The sequence below is a fragment of the Acinonyx jubatus genome, chromosome D3 (assembly GCF_027475565.1).
Source record: "Acinonyx jubatus isolate Ajub_Pintada_27869175 chromosome D3, VMU_Ajub_asm_v1.0, whole genome shotgun sequence".
Taxonomy (NCBI): Eukaryota; Metazoa; Chordata; class Mammalia; order Carnivora; family Felidae; genus Acinonyx; species Acinonyx jubatus.
In genome coordinates this window covers 79,098,144-79,117,406 of record NC_069392.1, presented here as the reverse complement: position 1 = coordinate 79,117,406, position 19,263 = coordinate 79,098,144, and the positions used below count along the sequence as shown (strand labels likewise).

Below are 19,263 nucleotides of genomic sequence, written 5' to 3'. Positions count from 1 at the left end.
GACTAGCGGTCGTATTCGTCTTGGTGTGACGTGCTGAGGGGGCCAGCAAGAAAGGGGTCAGGTGTGTATGAGCGTTGAGTGAATGTATGAGTGTGTGTGTGTGTGTGTGTGTGTGTGAGAGAGAGAGAGAGAGATTGAGAGAGAGAGAGGCTAATGGAGGGGGAATCCACAGACCCACCCTGACTGGGCACGGAGAGCGAACTCAAGGAACTGACCAGGAGCCCTTTACAGGGCAGAGGGGTGGGGAGTCAGCTCTTGGAGCGATGTGGAGTGGAGCAGGGGCCAGAACCGCTGGGGCCTAACGGCCACCACGGGGAGTTTGGATTTTAGTCCAAAACCTTTTGAAGGGGCTTAAGGTCAGCTGGGTGGTGGTGTGATCTGCGTTTCGGTTGTTAGAGGTGCTTTCTGCCTGCTGCATCAGGGGGGAAGGTAGTCGAGGCAGGGGGCGGTGATGGGGAACCTCGGAGTGAGGGGTGGGGGACGGAGATCAGCACGCGGTTGGGGGGGGAGGCGTGGGCAGCTGATAGCGGGTGTCGGAAGCGGTCTCAGCCCAGTGAGAACCAGACTTTTATTTATTTATTTATTTACTTTTAACGTTTTATGTATTTTTGAGACAGAGGGAGACAGAGCATGAGCAGGGGAGGGACAGAAAGAGAGGGAGACACAGAATCCGAAGCAGGCTCCAGGCTCCGAGCTGTTAGCACAGAGCCCGACGCGGGGCTCGAACTCACGGACCGCGAGATCATGACCTGAGCCGAAGTCGGATGCTTAACCGACTGAGCCACCCAGGCGCCCCGAGAACCAGACTTTTAAAAAGAGAGGACTGTTAACCCAAAGCCTGTTGCCTCTATCGGTGACCAGGCCTACCCCCCCCCAGCCCGTGTTCATGGCCCGCTCTAGAAGGGCCCTCTTCCCGGCTGCCCCGAATGCCGGCAGCAGGCCAACGTACTCTGAGGAGCGTCCCCCTCCCAGGCCGGTATCTGCCCCTCGGCTGTCCCCCTTCTCCGTCTCCGTCCCTTGCTGTGTCGTAGTCACATCTGGATGTGTGCTCATCATGGGTAAGTCCTGTTGGAACGCCCACTGCCAGGCTTGATGCATTTTCTGAAGATAAGAGTTCATTTCTATTTAAAATCAATTCGCTTTCATTTTTTTTTATTTGATTGTTTTGTTTTGTTTTGATGATTTGTTTGTTTGCTTGGTTGGTTTTAGCTTTACTGAGGCCCACAGGGTTCTCAGGCACAGAAGTTGCCTGCACAGGATACTTGTTAGAACTCATCGCTGGGGTGGGGGGGGGTCTCAGCACGTGCTGTATGATTCCCCGGGGAGAGGACTTTGGGAAATTTGCCTGGTTCCTCTGGACTTTGGCCCAGGTGCCTTTTGCGCTTGCTGATTTTGTTTTGTGCCTTTTCACTGTCACAAATCTTAGTCACGGGTATGATCAGGGGCAGAGTTCCGTGGGGTTGTCCGTGAATCACCGAAACTGGTGGTGGTCCCGGGGAACTTCTCTTAATTTTCCTTTTTAATGGTTTTCTTTGTGGATCCTTGGAACTATATTTTGTTTTATCTACCTGTGGATTTTAAGGATAATTATTGTCAGCCTTTGATTGGGGTTACATTGAGTCTGTAGATCCACATGGGGATAATTGACATTGTAACAATAACCGAGTCTTCTAACCTGGGAACGTAGTCTATGTCTCCCATTTATTTACATTTTCTTTTGCGTCTCAGCAGTGTTTTGTAGGTTTCAATGTATGGGTCTTACACATCGTTTTTCAGCATTTCCTGTTTTTTGATGCTAGTGTAAATGGCATTTTTCATGTCAGTTTCTGAGTGTTCATTGCGAACGAAGGTAGAGAAATCCAATTGATATTTATGTATTGATCTTGCAGTCTTGCTAAAGTCAGTTATTGATTCTAGTGCTCACTGGATTTTCTTCGTTCAAGACCATGTCATCTGCAACAATTTTACTTTTTCTGTTCCCATCTGGATACCCTTATTGTACGGCTAGAACATCCAGTACAGAATAGAAGTTGTGAGAGCAGACATACTTGTGGTGTTGCTGATCTTGGGAGAAAACTTTTGTTTTGTTTTGTTTTTTAATCATTAAGTATGATGTTTTCTGTATTTCTGTGTTGCTTTGTTTTGGAAGATGTCTTTTATCAAGTTGAGAAAGTTCTTTTCTATTCCTAGCTTGCTGAGAGTGTTTATAAGGAATGGAGGTTGAATTTTGGCAGGTGTTTTTTCTGCATCTATTGGGAGGATCACAGAATTCTGTTTTTAGTTTGTTAATATGGTGAATTACACTGATTAATTTCCCATGTTAAACCAGCTTGCATTCCTGGGGTAGACCCAGTTGTAGTTTTTTTCTGATTTTTTTGTAAAAGTATTGCTGACCTCTTAGCATAAGTGGGGGAGTATTCCTGCCTATTCACTTTTCTGGAAGAATTTGTGTAGGATTGATATTAACCTTCTTTAAATGTTTGGTAGAATTTACCACGGAAGCCTAAGGTTTTCTTTGTGGGAAGATTTCTAACTTTAATTCAATTTCTTTAATAAATGTAGGGCTACATCTATATCTTCTTATCTATTTCTTTTGAGTGACTTTGGTAGCTTGTGTCTTTCAAGGAATTGGTCCATTTCATCTAAGTCATTGAATTGATTGGCACAGAGTTATTCATCATATTCCGTTATTGTCCTTTTAATATCTATAGATAAGCACCTGACTTTTCATTTCAGCTCAGGTCATGATCTCGTGGTTCATGGGTTTCAGCCCCACATTGGGCTCTGTGCTGGTAGTACAGAGCCTACTTGGGGTTCTCTCTCTCCCTCTGTCTGCCCCTCCCTGGCCTCTCAAAATAGATAAATAAACTTAGAGTTTGTAGTGATGTCATCCCCCTCATTCTTGAGATTGATAATTTGTGTCCTTTATCTTTCTTGACCAGCATGGCTAGAGATTTTTCAGTTTTATTGATCTTCTTAATAACCAGCTTTAGGTTTTGTTAATTTTCTATTTTCTATTTCATTTATTTTTTCTGTTTTCTGTTTCATTTATTTCCTTCTTTTATTTTTAATATTTTTTTCTGCATGCTTTTGGTTTAATTTGCTCTTATATGTATGTATGTATGTATGTGTATATATAAATATATATATATATTTTTTTTTTTTTTTAATTTTTGAGAGAAAGAGAGAGACAGAGCACAAAGGGGGAGGGGCAGGGAGAGAGGGAGACACAGAATCCAAAGCAGGCCCCAGGCTCTGAGCTGTCAGCCCAGAGCCCGACGTGGGACTTGAACTCACAAGCTGTGAGATCATGACCTGAGCCAAAGTCAGATGCTTAACCACTGAGTCACCCAGGCGCCCCCAGTTTCTCTGCTCCTTGCTTCTAGCATTCAGCTTTCCACTAAGTTTGTTATCACTCGCCATGCTGATTTTCAGCTTCCAAAATGTTATTTTTTTCCTGTTGTCTGTGCTCTGTGGGTTCTTGCCTTTACAAAAATTTATCTTTTTATTGAGATTTTAGTTAGGTCTCTAGAAGGGAGCTGAAGTGAACACTTGGGCTTGGTGTGCCATCTTTTCGGGGTGCTTTTTAAGAGCATTTTTGTTATCAAGACAATATAATGATATTAAAAGACATTTTGGGAAAAGTGGGAATCCCAGCATCCTAACACAATCATTTACAGTGTTCTGGAGTTCCTTGGTTTTGCACCTATGCACGTGTACTTTTGTGTAATATTTGAATTAGTTACAGTCACAGTGTAAATATAGTATGCAATGAAGTGTTTGGTTTCACATGGTGATAGATCTAGTATTTTTACAGGACTTTAAATATAGAAACATTTCTTAATCTTTTATTTATCTTGAGAGAGAGAGAGAGAGAGAGCACCCATGCACGAGCAGGGGAGGGGCAGAGAGAGAGGGAGAGAGAAGATCCCAAGCAGGCTCCACTCTGTCATCACAGAGTCTGACACGGGGCTCGATCTCATGAAATGAGACCATGACCTGAGCCGAAATCAAGGGTCAGCCTCTTAACCAACTGAGCCACCCAGGTGCCCCTTAATATAGAAACAATTTAATGCCAGCACTTTCAGATTTCCAAGTTAAAATGTAAGGTTTTTGAGAGTTGCCAGGATGAAAGGAAGATACACTCTCGGTACCTACGTAAGTTCTTACCCATCCTGATGTAAGAGCCAACGCTGACCGAGCACGTGACGGTGGGTCAGAGGCTATGCCTTGACTTGTGTGTCCTCTTTCAATGCTTGCAACAACCCCGTGGCTAGTACCTGCACTAGCCCTGTGTTCAGCTGCAGAAATAAGTAGTGCCTGACTCTCTTGTTCGTCATCAAATAGGTAGTAACCACAGTCCTTGCCGTTAACCACGTCCTAGTCTCTTTGTGATGTTTCCGTAGCTTAGAACTAACAGGGCCAGAGATCCTTGGGGGCCTTTTTCCTAAAACTGTTTTTCAGAAAGTATTGCTTGCAGTACACAGCATACTTTGGATAAGGAGAAGGCTAATCCTGACCGGTTTTCAGCGAAGACATCACTGCCGTCACAAGGAGAATAAGAGACTAGACTGAAGTAGACTTGAGAGGGCGGGTCATGGGCACCGGGGCTCATTTACAGCATCACTGCATCGTTCATTCCCTCGACACATCCCTTGGGCCCCCGGTCACTTGGGCTCCACTGGCCCTCAGATCTGGAGAGCAGACAACTGCCGTGGAGCGCAGCCCTGAGGCTCTGACCTTGCTCACTCCTCACGTGGCCCTTTGTTCCCGGCAGAGACTGATGAGCGTCAACTACCTGGGCAGCGTGTACCCCAGCCGAGCAGTGATCACCACCATGAAGGAGCGTCGTGTCGGCCGGATAGTCTTTGTCTCGTCCCAGGCAGGACAGCTGGGATTATTCGGTTTTACGGCCTACTCTTCGTCCAAGTTTGCCATCAGGGGACTGGCTGAAGCTTTGCAGATGGAGGTAAACACTGTATTCAGTTTCACAGTTTTTATCTTCCAGCTCGGCAGTGGATGTTCCCCTTTGGTTTGCAGCTGCTTGACACGCGTTGTCGTATCACGTTAGACATTTGTAGACGTGACGTTAGCGAAAGGGCATCGGCTCAGCCCTTGAATTCTGCAGGTAACATTTTTCATCGCATAAAGACTCTACTGGGGATAGAAGCAAAAGGGCTGGGAGGTGTTTCGCTCGCTTAATTTAATACGCAAAATACTACTTTATATTTACTCTGTATTTTTCAGTCTAATACCATGTGAGCCTGCGATTCTCTAGAGGTGTTTCTTTAACGAAAAGATCTCTGCTTTAAGACCGAGTGATGAAATTAGCACGTGTTTGAGGGAAAAGCTTGAATCAGCTCCTGTCTAGCTCTCAGCTGTGAGACAAATCATTTAACTGGGTCTGTTTCCTTTTCTGTAAAACAAGAGGGTTGGATTAAAAATATCGTTTGGCTCTCCTGAGACTTATACTTTAGTATCTTAAAGAAATCTTGATGAAAGCGAATGCTTTTTATTTTCAGTTAAGAGAACGTGTTGTGAAGGAGGGTGTGGTTAGCATTAGCGTCGAAATAAGTGCTTGTCATGATGTGACAACCTTCACACAACCTCAGCTGTGGGAAGCCGACTGCCTCATTGTTGTCCAATGGGGACGCTTAGAAAGTACCACACATATCTATCCCAAATCATACACTGAAAAGGCACGGTAAAATTCTTTCTATTGTAACTTGCACTGAAATGTAACACTACATCGTGATGTTAAAAGCCCGGAAGAAAATTCATTTTGGCCAACCTTCTCATGGTAGGAGTGTGTGTGACCTGGGGATCCTGTTTAATAATTTAGGTTAGGGGTTGGCAACTTTTTTCTGTAAAGGGCCAGATTGTAGGCATTTTAGCCTTCAAGGTCTGGATGGTGTCTGTCGCGACTACTCAAGTCTACTGTGAGAGCAGGAAAACAACCATGTGCAAAAGTAAATGAACAGAGATAGCTGTGTTCCGATAAAACTTTATTTGCAAAAAGAGGTAGAGGGCCAGATTTGTCCCACAGGCCATAGTTGGCTGACCGCCGGTTTATAAAATCCCCGGAAGAGCCCTTGATGGTGTGTGACAGAGCACCACATTGCCCAGCATCACAGTACAGATGAGTTGTCCAATCAATGACAGAATCCTCATGGGCCACTTAGAGACCGGTAGACTGTGCCATTCTCATCGAAAAGAAACCAGCCCCAAATTTCATTTTCATCAACTTGCTTAATACTCATAATCAATAAGGGCACCTGGGTGGCTCAGTCGGTTAAGCTTCCGACTTTGGTTCAGGTCATGATCTCACAGTTTATGAGTTCGAGCCCCACATTGGTCTCTGTGCTGACAGCTCAGGGCCTGGAGCCTGCTTCAGATTCTCCATCTCCCTCTCTCTCTGCCCCTCCCCTGCTCATGCTCTGTCTCTCTCTCTCTCTCTCTCTCTCTCTCTCTCTTCTCTCTCTCTTTCTCTCTCAAAAATAAATAAAGATTAAAAAAAATACTCATAATAATAGCTCTTTATAATATGTTTAGCCAATAGGACACGTAAGGCTGTGAAATTTCAAAGAAGAATGCCAGCATTTCTTTTGAAATGTTTACTTGGAAAGTCCCTTTGCAAATAACCATTTATTTATGTTTTTATTAAAATGTTTATTTGTTTTGAAAGAGAGCAAGAGTGAGCATGCACATCCGTGCACATGAGCAGGGAAGGGGCAGAGAGAAAGAATCCCAAGCAGGCTCTGCATTGTCGGCACAGAGCCCAATACGGGACTCGGTCTCACCAACTGTGAGATCATGACCTGAGCTGAAATCAAGAGTCAGGTGCTTCGCCAACTGAGCCACCCAGGCATGCTTATAAAAGTTTTGGGAAATCTGTGAGGCAGGTGTCATTTTGCCACCTGATAGATACCAATGCTGAGTTTTGGTAGTTCATGGAGTTGCTTAAAGCCACTTTGTTACTTTGTAACAAAAGCAGTAACAACGTCTTGGCTTTCTGGTTCCCTGGGCAGATGATGTGTCTATGATTCAGGTCAGAAGTTACCTGATTCATCCGGCCTTAGACATCTGGTAAGTGAAGGGCTGTTTTGGAAATGAAAAATCTGCTTATTAGGGCTTTTTGTCCCTAAGCCTTGTACATGGTAGGACAGACATGTTACTAAAGAAGAGGAAAAGGAAAGTGAGTTGCTAATACAGACAGAGTCCCCAAAGCCTCTTTGTGACAAATGTGATTCATACGCTGCAGGAAGCTTGCCTGGACTTGAAAGTCAGCTTGACTCCTGTCCATATTCAGACTCCATGAAAAATGTCCCCACGGAAACACGGAATAAGATAAACACGTGCCGTGAAAAGTAGGCTTTGAGGGGAATAGATTCAATAATCAAAATCCAGTTTGTTCATAGTAGACCTACGTCAGAACAGTTGTTTCCCTGCAAACTTACAGTGTTGTGTTTTGGAAACCTGGATACTTCAGTCTGTTTTGCCATCGTGGTTGTGTTTTCTGTGAATGAAACAGACCTCATAGAATTGCTCAGACTCGAAGTACTTTGTGATGATCTTTTTCGGATTAATTTTTTTTTTTAATTTTTTTTTAACATTTATTTATTTTTGAGACAGAGAGTCAGAGCATGAACAGGGGAGGGTCAGACAGAGAGGGAGACACAGAATCTGACACAGGCTCCAGGCTCCAAGCTGCCAGCACAGAGCCCGATGCGGGGCTCGAACTCATGAGCTGTGAGATCATGACCTGAGCCGAAGTCGGACGCTCAACCGACTGAGCCACCCAGGTGCCCCGGTTTAACTAACTCTTAAGTCTTCCTGTCCACCCCACCCTTTGCCCGCCAAACTAAAGTAGGACCCTAGCCATACTTTGTGCATAATAAAACATTTGTTGCACCTTTTGGTGTTCCTTTTTTTTTTTTTAACTCCGTTTTTTTAGGTACAGATATATGATTTAAAGATTCTAAAAGTTAATCTTTTTGGAAAGCCAACTTCTGCTGGGTTATGGCCAAAGATGTGGTAGCAGAGACCAAGTCAAAGAAAAAGAGCCTTTGTGCTTCCCTCCTTTCGGTCATGCTCCCCTCCCCCTAAGGCCATCTTGCCCTACAGCCTTGAAAAGTACGCTTAGGTGAAATTCTGGAGCTTCTCAGACACAGCTCTGCTCCTCCCTCCAGGACCCCCGCCCCCCTCGCCCCGTCTTCGTTTCGATGGAATTAGGAACCACACATTGTAGGCGGGATGATTTTGGTAGTCAGTTCTTGAGCAGACGGTTGTCTTTCTGATTGAAATGGAGACCAGGGGAAGGAAGAACATGACGAAAAGCATGGAGGTGGGCAGAGCAGGAGAAAAGAGGATGGTCAGTCAGCAGGGACAAGGAGAAACACACGGCTACAAGGTGAGCAGAGGAGTCAGCTAGTGAAGTCTGGGCTTGTAAATTCCTAGAGACAGGGGTGATCTCTAGGAGTCGGCATCATCTGAGCAAGAGCAAGTGAAGCCACATCAACCCCCTTTCGTTTTCTGCCGGGGCTGTGGGACTAGTTGATTAAAGGAAAGTAGATGGAGTATAGTGTATTTAGATGTTACCAGTTATTTGACCAAGAGTTTCAAGAGACGGGCCGCGCCACGAGGTCAGGGGCTCTCTCGAGTTGTTGACGTCCACGTCTTCATTCACAGAATAATACGGGACTCATTTAGTAAGTATCCCTTGGATGAGTAAATACAACAACGAAGGGATTAGCCGCTGGAGGAACCCAACCACAGACTGAGAGGGTCATGTGACTTCAAGACTACCAGCACCCCAAACTGTTTCTTCCGGGACTGGCTTCTTCCAACCCCGACGATCTGTGTCTACGCCAGGAGAAAGCTGTTCTGAAAAGCTGTTTCAGGCGTTTGGTAGCTCAGCCATAACCTTGAACTTGAGAAACACTGCTCTGACACACTGTCTTACATTCGCTTGTGCGCCATGGTTCTTACGCATTTCAGGGGGAGGGGGCACAGGAGCGTTAGAGAAACGTCTGAGTCGAGTCTGCTTCAGGCCTTCTGTGGGCCATTTGCCACGCACCGGCTTTTTTGGTGGTGTTTTTGTCTGGTCTGTGCACAGCACAGGGCAAGGCCGTGGGAGACGGTTTTTGAAGTCACTATCTCAAAAACAAGTGGAAGAGAAATTGCTTGCTCATCAACCTCACTGGCTGGCCCGAATCCAGAGCTATTTCTGAGCACGGCTGGGCCTTGAAGCTGCATGCCCCGTGGAGGCCGAGTGAACGGGCTGTCTCACGCCCTGAGTGCAGTGGCAATGAACCAACAAAGACATCACCCTTTGCTATTGTGCTGTTCGGCATGGCTGGCCAGGATCTAATGCTTCTCCCGACCCCGACAGCTCCTCCCACAGGCTTCAGAACTGTGCCCGGCAGAGGGACCCAGGGAGAATAAGGGCTGTGTGAACAGACGGGACCCTGGGGTGCTCTCAGGGGCTGTTGCCTGAGGACACGCTATTGGCACTTTTCAACCTCCGTGAGATGCACAGTGGCCTACGTACCCCCAGCTGTCTGTCTGCTTTTAACTTCCCGAGGTAGCGTCCTGGGGCTAAGCAGCGAGCCAAGAGCAAATAAAAATCGGGGGACAGAAATTTGGATGGTGTGAACTATCACCCTTAGAGCCACTAAGAATCAGGGCCAGATGAGAGTGTGGAGCAGGGCCACTGAAGTGCAGGATCTTTGGGAAGGGTATGTCCTGGCCGACTCGCTCGCGGGAGAATCTTCTGGAATTGCTGGGGGTGTATTTCTGAGTGGAGGCGTGGAGGCCTTGTAGTGAGGCAACGAAGCCTGGAACCTGTTTGAAGCTGGGAAGGGGTTTCTGCATATAAATAAGGGTGAGGTCGTCTTTCCTGGAGTTGCTTGGCTGGTCTGACCTGGCTGTTGGTTTCTTCTGTGGGGGAGGGTACAAGTGACTCCTGACTCCCTGTTGGGCAGGGGCTGGTGGCTTAGGAAGTTCCCGACCAGGCAGACTTCTCAGGGGATCTGTGTAGTTCTAGGCCTGGCTCTGAAGAGCATAGGAAAAGGGTTTTGACTAATCTTGACGTATTCTGTAGATGAAATCAACAAGAGCTTCAGAAGCGGCTGTGAAGGAAGCCAGGTTTGCAGTCGCAGAGACCGGTCCCATGGTCCTGCACACAGTGCTGAGTGGTGTCCTCCGGGGGGGGGGGGGGGGTGGGGGGGGGGCAGGCGGGAAAGGAGACCTCCCTTTAGCTGTCCACCTTCCTCCTGGACGGCTCCTAGGGCCTTGTCTGCTCAGTGGGGGTGGGCAACACTCAGAAGGAGGTGGTGAATCTCTGCCAGCTGTTTTCGGGAGTAGAGGTTGTTGGGGTGAACCCTGTGCCTTTATTTCCAAATGATCTTCATGGAGAGAAGTTTTCCTGACCCAGTCGATGCTGGTTCTCCACCCAGAGCCACATTCTGCCTTGGGAAAATCAGGGCAGGATTCACGACGTTTGCCTGGTGGCCGGTACAGGTGGCTAAGGGTTGATGCGGAATTGGACCTTGTTTACTGAAGGGGCACATGTTGTTTCCGAAATGCAGGTGAAGCCATATAACGTCTACGTCACAGTGGCCTACCCGCCCGACACAGATACCCCTGGGTTTGCGGAAGAAAACAAAACAAAGGTAAGTATTCCTCTGTGTCTGTTTCGAGCCTTTAATGTTGTAAATCTTCCTTTTCCAGTTTTCTGACTTTCCACCCTCAGCCTGGAGTCATTTTCATCATTGAGAAAATTGCGTTCTTTACAATTGATGTGCAAGGTAGAGGCCTCTGAACTTTCCAGAACTCTCATGTGGAGTCTTAGAGAACACAGCCCATATTTTCCAAGGCCATGAGTTTTGCTAATAATCTTCAAAGGCTTACTTAATTAACAAGGTATTATCTTCACGAATACAGCCTGCATTTTTAGCAAATGAGAGGCTACTCTTTAAAAATAATATCCTCTCCTCTGGACTTAAACACCTGGTTGCCGGGGCACCTCAGACTTAGCGTTTCAAAAACAGAATGTTTGATTCCCTCTCATTGCCCCCTCATTGCTTTTCATCTCCTTGGTAACCGAGAAGCCAGCCTTGGTTCTTCCTCCCACACCACACGTCTTGACCCGCGCACTTCCTCCTGGCTCTGCTCTTCAGAACTTGTCCTGAATTGGCCCATTTTTTTTCAGACCGCAACTGTCAGTACCATCCTCGTCATGGTAGCTGCTGGTATTTTTGCCCAAACTGCTCTTCATAATCTTCAAACTGGTGTGCCTGCAGAATTCTGCCCCTCTTCTGACCCCCTGTCTGTTCTTCATATAGTGACCAGTGATCCTTTTAAACTGTAAGTCAGGTCTTGTCACTCCCTTGTTCAAACACCTCTTCTGCAAGGAAGAAAAAAAAAAGCCAAAAACAAAACCAGAAAAACCCTTCTTAAACAGCACGGTTTAATAGAATGCTCTAGAATGGAAATGTTCTGTGTCTGCCTTCTTCAATCTGGTAGTCACATTGTGGCTGTTGAACACTTGAATGCGGCTAGTGGGACCCCCCCCCCCCCGCCATCATAAAACTGAATTTTTAATTTTGACTCCTTTAAAGTTAGTATTAAAATGCACATGTTGGTCTTGTCATGTGTTAGTATGGCCCCAGTGGCTCCCATTATGCCTAGAGTAGAATCCAAAGGTCTTTTCTTTAAAAAAAATTTTTTTTAACATTTATTCATTTTTGAGAGACAGAGAACACAAGTGGGGGAAGGGCAGAGAGAGGGAGATACAGAATCCGAAGCAGGCTCCAGGCTCTGAGCTGTCAGCACAGAGCCCCATGTGAGATCGTGACCTGAGCCAAAGTCAGCAGCTTAACCGACTGAGCCACCCGGGTGCCCCGAATCCAAAGGTCTTGCAGCTCATTGGGTTTTGCACTATGTGGACCTTGGCCACCTGTCCACAGTGGTGTCTCCTGTTGCCCTCAGCCCTACCAGAGCCCCCCATCTGTTCTTTGAGCTTGCCCAGGCTGTCCTCACCTGTGGGCTTTGTTTACTCTTGCTCCCCCCTCTCTCTGGATGTTCAAATGGCTTCATCCCTTGTTTCTTTCTATCTCTGTACAGACATCACCCTGAGAGGACTTCCCTGACCCTCTGTCTCTCAAATGTCAGTCCCTTGGAACACTCACCATCCTTTCCTCTGGCTTTCCTTTTCTCTATGATGCTTATCAGCACTGGACATTTACATCACACACAATGACAGATGGAGCTGAATGCAAGCTTTGCACGTTGTTCAAAGGAACTTCTTTCTTCCTTGCCTTGATGCATTGTAGGCTTCCTCCGAGCACATGAATCAAGTGGAGAAGAAAGGAATCGACCAGAACTTAACTACCTTGAATGGGCGTTGGTTTTCTTTTCCTTCGTAGTAATGCTTTAGTAAGTGCAAGTTTCTGCAGCATAAAAATTGGCACTTATGCTCCATAGACTGTGTATTTGTGAAAAGATGTGTATGATTTAGAACATTTTTTTCCCTATTCACTTCTTTTTGATTCTGCCTCTTAAAAATACAACTATTTCAAAGAAGTAAATGTAAGCCAAACGCCCTGTCTTAGAATGAGCAGGGGCCCGCTAAGCAGATTTGTAACATTTGGTAAGCAGTCTTTTCTGTTTGAAGCCAAAGCTGACAAAAAGTGGTGATTTCCCTGGGAAGATCTGATTTTGATGTTAAGTTGGTTTTTTTCCCTCCGGTGTAGTGTTGAGCCAACTTTGGATAAATGAAATTCTGTGTCGATGTGTGAGCCCTGCAGGGGGCGCCATAGTGCTTTTCAGTCTACTGTGTGTGTGGCCTGGTGGTCTGGAAGAAGGAGCAAGGCACTTTCAGAAGAACCCTTCTCTTAATTCAGGTTCATCAAGAAGTACTTGACTTTTATGAAGTGCTATGCGTTTCCAATTTAAGAAAATACATTCTGTTCTTTACTTTAATTTTCTCAATCCTACGTGGTAAAAAAATATGTATAGTTTCATGCAGTTTAAGGCTTTAAGTTTTAAAACTTCAAACTGAAACTCCCTTTTAAAGAATTTCTGAGCACGTGTTTATGTCACCTTAAGGAAGATAAAAAAAAGTGTGGGGGGGGAGCCCTTTCCCACAAAGAACTTAGGAGGTAAAATACAAATATACAAGTAGCTATAATATATATTAAGGCAGCAACATGCAAAGATGAAAAGAGAAAGGACTTCCAGTTAAGAATTCAGGAAAGGAGGGGTGCCTGCCGGTTAAGCATCCGACTTCGGCTCGGGTCGCAATCTTGCGGTCCGTGAGTTCAAGCCCCACGTCGGGCTCTGTGCTGACCGCTCAGAGCCTGGAGCCTGCTTCAGATTCTGTGTCTCCCTCTCTCTCTGACCCTCCCCCGTTCATGCTCTGTCTCTCTCTCTCTCAAAAATAAATAAACGTTAAAAAAATTTTTTTTTTTAAATTCAGGAAAGGAGACAACTGAGGTGGACCTTTAACCACCTTTGATTTGGGGTTCTGATGCCCCAGCCTGGTAATGAGCGCACAGCCCGTGCCAGGGGCCCCTCAGTGTTTTCTGTCCCAGTTTCCTCCTTCCCGCCTCCCCCGCAGGTCCTTTAAGAAGCAGCGGCATTGTTGAACAGGGACTGGGCTGGGGCTGTCTCGACCCATGGCCTCAGCTCTGTCCGCGTGTCAGTCTTTTGCTAGCCTGGGAGTATGGTCAGAACAGAGACGCTGGTCATCTTGCTCAGGACACACGGTCGAGGCTCTGCATAAACACTGTCGGTCAGGTGTCTGGCCAGCAGTGAGGAGTCTACCTGGATGGTTCCAGTGGCGTTTTCTTATTCCAGCTCTGGTGGTCCCCACTGGAGCCGAGACCACACGTGTCCAACGGAGAGTGGCAAGGGCTTCCTGATCTTGCTTCAGCTACTGCGCTAAATTTTATACAGTAACCAGGTAGAAACCGATTTAGAATCCAGATGGACTGGATTCTAAAAGTAGGAATCTGCTCAAAGGTTGAAAACTGGAATTATTTACAAAGAAGGGGAAGGAGGGTTGTAAGAATTATTTGTTCTTGGGGCACCTGGGTGGCTCAGTCGGTCGAGCATCTGACTTCGGCTCAGGTCACGATCTCGCGGTCCGTGAGTTCGAGCCCCGGGTTGGGCTCTGTGCTGACAGCTCGGAGCCCGGAGCCTGCTTCGGATTCTGTGTCTCCTTCTCTCTCTGCCCCATCCCCACTTGTGCTCTGTCTCTCTCTGTCTCTCAAAAATTAAATGTAAAAAAAAAAATTAAAAAAAAAAAAGAACTCTTTGTTTTTTAACTTAATGGGCAATAATGGTACTGATGCATCCATTTTTTTTCCCACCTTCAGCCTCTGGAGACTCGTCTGATTTCAGAGACCGTATCTGTTTGCAAACCAGAGCAAGTGGCCAAACAAATTGTTAAGGATGCCATAGTAAGTACAGTCCTTGTTTTCTTCATTAATAGTTGTGATGCTGGATTTCTGAAAAGAGTTACGATGTTTGTCCCAGGGCTTATTTTAAAGCGTTAGTCATTGTTACTTCTGGGTCACATTCATGTCGCATGTTGGACGCCACTCTTCTCCCTTAGATGCTTTATTGATTCCATGTAAAGTAGTAGGCTTCTGGAAACTAAGTACATGTCTCAACCTTAGGAACAGATTGATGAGTAAGGGTGTCTGGGAACTTTGGTTCTTTATAAAGAACGTGAGACCTTCGAGCCGTGTGTCAGTAGTGGGGACCACGTTCCATGTCTGGCCCTGCTGCCTTTTGCTGCTTGCCCACAGCACTCGCAGTTGTAGGCGATGTTAGGTACTTTATTAACTGCCTGACTCCTTGATGAAGGACTTTTTCTTCCACCTTCCTGCTTCCCAGTGCCATTTTCCCCAAATGTTCACTAATAAGGAAGTGTGTCCAACCCCACCAGGCCACCATCCTGTCCACCCAGATAATGTGCCTCCAGGCTACTGAGTCTATTTGAGGGCCTGCCATCTTCTAAAACAACGTATGTGCCACAGACTTTTTTCTTTTTCAGGTGTTTGTTTATTTGTTTTGAGAGAGAGAGAGTGAGAGCAGGGGAGGGGCAGAGAGAGAAAGGGAGGGCGAGAATCCTAAGCAGGCTCTTCTCTGTCAGCACAGAGCCCGCTGCGGGGCTTGAACTCTGGAACTGTGAGATCACCACCTGAGCCAAAACCGAGAGTCGGACGCTTAACCACCCGAGCCACCCAGGCGCCCCGACTGCCATACACTTTTGACAACATCCTGTCAGCCCACGTGCAGAAGAACATACACCAACAGGGGATGTCTGTAAACTTCAGGCCTACGCCGCGCGTGGGAGATTTGAGGACCCGTGCAATGAGGTGTCAGCGGGCTGCTCAGCCTCCCTGAAGGGCCGCATGCACTGTTGCACGAGCACCGGCTGAGCAGGATACGAGAAGTATCGAACTCCATTAAGATACAGCCATTTGGGAGACCCGTGCCCTGTGCTCAAAGGCACAGAAGGGGGGCACCTGGGTGGCTCAGTTGGCCAAGCGTCCGACTTTGGCTCAGGTCGGGGTCTCACAGTCTGTGAGTTGAAGCCCCACGTGGGGCTCACTGCTGTCCGTGCAGAGCTCGCTTCAGACCCTCCGTCCTCTTCTCTCTCTGCCCCTCCCCCACTTGCACTTTCTGTCTCAGAAATAAACATTAAAAAAAAAAAAGGGCACAGAAAGATGGCAGGAGTGGATTGAGCGGACTTAGCTTTTCCTGCTTCCCTCAGATCAAAGCAGACACACCCCGTGCCTTGAACGATCTGAAATAGTTCTTTGTATGTTGGCAGGGCTCCTTGAGTCAGGTGGTCTTGAAACTTCATTTTTTGGCCACTTTCCACAGGAAACTATTGACCATCCCAGTGATTTCTTGACAGGTTTATATTTATCAATGCTTGCTGTATTAGAAACTGCAAATGCATAATCTAAAAAGTATTTATTAATCCGCTTAAAATAACCACAATTTAACCCATTACATCTTAATGCAATTTTTCTACAATAATAGTTTTCCAAAACACAACTTCAGCGAGAAAAGTGCCATTGTTTTACGTTTCACCAACGTCTTTAATGTTTCTGTGAAGAGAAGACAGCTGGACTCTTATCACTGCCTTCGCATTCCGCCTGCCCTAAAATGTTGTTTGGAGTGAAGGATATAAAAAAAAATCTGCCCTTATACAGATATGTAGTTAGGAAAGGGAGGAATATTAAATAGGCTTTTCAGAGAATTGCAGACATTCTTCTTTGATATTAAACCCAAACCGGATGAATAGTAGTTTCTTAAAGGTTAATTACAGTGTGGAATTGGAAACCACATTAATGAACTTTTTGTTCTCTGTTACATTAAAACCCGTTGGTCTTTGCACTTTGCATGTTTTGTACCCATTCATGATTTTGTAATGTTATGCATCCGTCATGTGGAAAATATGGGTTCATTGAGTTACCAAAAAAAAAAAAAAACACCAAATTTCATCCATTCGTATCACCGCTGGTCTTATCATAAAAGTCTTTACATATTGGGCAGCTGACAGTCTCACAATGGCGGACAGGTTTTCACAAATCGTAATTTTTCCTTGAAAGCTCAGATGTTAACATTGACCATAAAAGCTGCCAGCTTTCCTTGAAGTCACAGGTTCATGTCATTCGTGTTCCACAAAATGTCTTCCAAATACCCAAGTCTGAATAACCACAGATTAATTTTCATGACTTAAACGGTCAGAGGAGGGCCTTTCTGCTGGGCAGCCGTCCCCCTTGGGTACAGAACACAGCAGAAGGCGCTGGGTGTGCCCTCTCTTTTTGTGACGTAGGCTCTTAAGACTTGCCCTTAAGGGTTGAGATTTAATAAAATGGTAATTTTAGGGGCGCCTGGGTGGCTCAGTCGGTTGAGCGTCCGACTTCGGCTCAGGTCATGATCTCGCGGTCCGTGAGTTCAAGCCCCACATCGGGCTCTGTGCTGACAGCTCAGAGCCTGGAGCCTGCTTCGGATTCTGTGGCTCCCTCTCTCTCTGACCCTCCCCCGTTCATGCTCTGTCTCTCTCTGTCTCAAAAATAAATAAATGTTTAAAAAAAAATTTTTTTTAATGAGTAATTTTATTGCTTTATCAAAGGCGTTTTATTTTATTTTTAAATTTTTCTAAGTTTATATATTTTGAGAAAGAGCGAGCGAGCAGGGGAGGGGCAGAGAGAGAGAGGCAGAGAGAGAAGCCCAAGCAGGCTCCACACTGTCAGTGCAGGGCCTTGTGTGGGGCTCATACTCACAAATCGTGAGACCATGACCTGAGCCAAAGTCAAGAGTCAGACTCTCAACCCACTGAGCTACCCAGGCACCCCTATCAAGGGCATTTTAAAGCAAAACTGACATTTAAAAATTATTTTAAGATTTTTTTTTAATGTTTGTTTATTTTTGAAAGAGAGAGAAAGAATGGGGGAGGGGCAGAAGAAAGGGGGACAGAGGATCCGAGGCAGGCTCTTCGCTGACAGCAAGGAGTTTGAACGGAGGCTTGAACTCACGAGCCATGAGATCATGACCCGGGCCGAAGTCAGACACTCAACCCACTGAGCCACCCAGGCGCCTCTTTAAAGACTTTTTAAATTTCTTTACATTTATTACTGCAAGTGCGTGTGGCAGTGGGGAGGTGCCGCTACTGTGGTTTGTGCTAATGAGCTAGCAGTTTCGCCCATCGGTGCAGATGTCACTCGGTGACGAGGCGATTAAGGTCTTCGTATTGTTATGACCATCATTTTGTCCTCCTGGATCCCCTGAAAGGGTCTCAGGAGCCCCAGCGTCCACAGACGTACATTTTGGGAACCACCTGTGTCCCTATTCCAGCCCATCTGCCAAGGCCACGTTCATCTGTGAGCTCCGACGTAGGCTCGGTCACCCTGGTATGCCACCTAGAGTGGGCCCGCTTCATTGTTTCTGATGTGCTGTTTCCTTTCCTGGTTGCTACCATTGCCTCTTCTCCTTTTCTTTTAGCAAGGAAATTTTAACAGTTCCATTGGCTCAGATGGGTACATGCTCTCATCCCTGACCTGTGGAATGGCTCCTGTGACTTCTATTACTGAAGGGCTCCAGCAGGTGAGCTATGCCTACGTCAACGGACAGATGGACGGACAGACAGACAGTGCCTTTCATTGAACCCCAATGAGAAAAGGCTGAAGGAAGACTCCGTGCCTTCATCTGAGGATGGGGCAGTATCCATTGTCTCCCTCCCTGTGTCAGGGACACGAAACTTGGACGTAGGTTAAAGACACCACCAGAGGGGTTCCGACAGGGGAGAGGTCTTCTGTGTTCTGGGCACTGTGGACACAGAGAGGGAAGGCCGCTTCCGCCCTCGGGGTGTTCGTCCGGGTTCTCGTCTGAGAACCACCGATCCGAGTGTTTGCGGTAGAGTGATGGAAGGTACTGGGTATCAGAACAGAACACCTTTCCTAGGCGAGTCAGGTCACGGGCAACTAAGCCTAGGGAGGTAACGAGTCAAGGATTCAACGCAGAGCCTACTCTTCCACAAATTCTGGTCCATCCAGGCCACACGGAAGTTAACCGCTTGTGGATGTGCTGCGTGCAGAATCAGGAGGGAGCAATGTCTCCAGCCCCAGGGGCTTATGGGCTAGGGGGAGAGACAGACAAAAAAATGCTACCCGTGCCATGTCATATAACAAGTGTCCTAACAGAGGGCTGGCTCTGCACAGACCCAATGGCAGATGGTGGAGTGTAGACAGAGAGAAGGCTGCCCGTGAAGGGGCCTGTCTACGCCGATGGGTAGTTTATATAGTTTATAACCTGGTACGAAGTCATGTGCCGCCGACCGTGTCTAGACTGAAAACCCAAATGACTCGGGTGTGGGTTTCCCTCACTCTTCTCTTCCACGACTCTGTGACTTTCTCTTAGAGATGGAGGCTGTACTACATGATGCCCCTCTCGGCCCGCGCCTGGCACATGCTAGGAGCTTCGGAGGCTGGCTGGAGCCGCCCCCTGTGTTCCTCACGTGCTGTGTGGTCACCTTGTCCCTTCTGCTTCCGTGACGCCAAACCTAAAACTTGAGCACGGAGCTGCTTCCTCCACTCCGGTGCCGAATACGCTTCTTTGAGATGTTTCCCCGGGCTGTGACCGCACTGCCCACAGTAGAGCCCTGTTTCCCAGCATCCCGGCCCCGATTCCGTATTGGTGCTGTGATCAGGATCAGTGTTCGTGTTCATTCAGGAGCCC

General features: G+C 46.8%; 1 protein-coding gene and 1 long non-coding RNA gene across 5 annotated transcripts in view; both read left to right on the top strand.

The window, feature by feature from the left end:
• The window catches only part of KDSR (3-ketodihydrosphingosine reductase), a 39,569-nt gene that overhangs the window by 13,523 nt on the left and 6,783 nt on the right, over positions 1–19,263 (top strand). For all 4 annotated transcript variants that reach the window (XM_027069128.2, XM_053205816.1, XM_027069129.2 and 1 more), the window contains 4 exons: positions 4,778–4,969; positions 10,590–10,673; positions 14,382–14,465; positions 18,031–18,132. In XM_027069128.2, coding sequence (XP_026924929.1) covers positions 4,778–4,969; positions 10,590–10,673; positions 14,382–14,465; positions 18,031–18,132 — 462 coding nt within the window. The remainder of the gene's footprint in view (positions 1–4,777; positions 4,970–10,589; positions 10,674–14,381; positions 14,466–18,030; positions 18,133–19,263) is intronic.
• On the top strand, positions 4,976–6,450 carry LOC113602296 (uncharacterized). The gene is made up of 2 exons (XR_003423713.2): positions 4,976–5,128; positions 5,248–6,450. It is a non-coding gene; the product is annotated as an uncharacterized LOC113602296 (long non-coding RNA).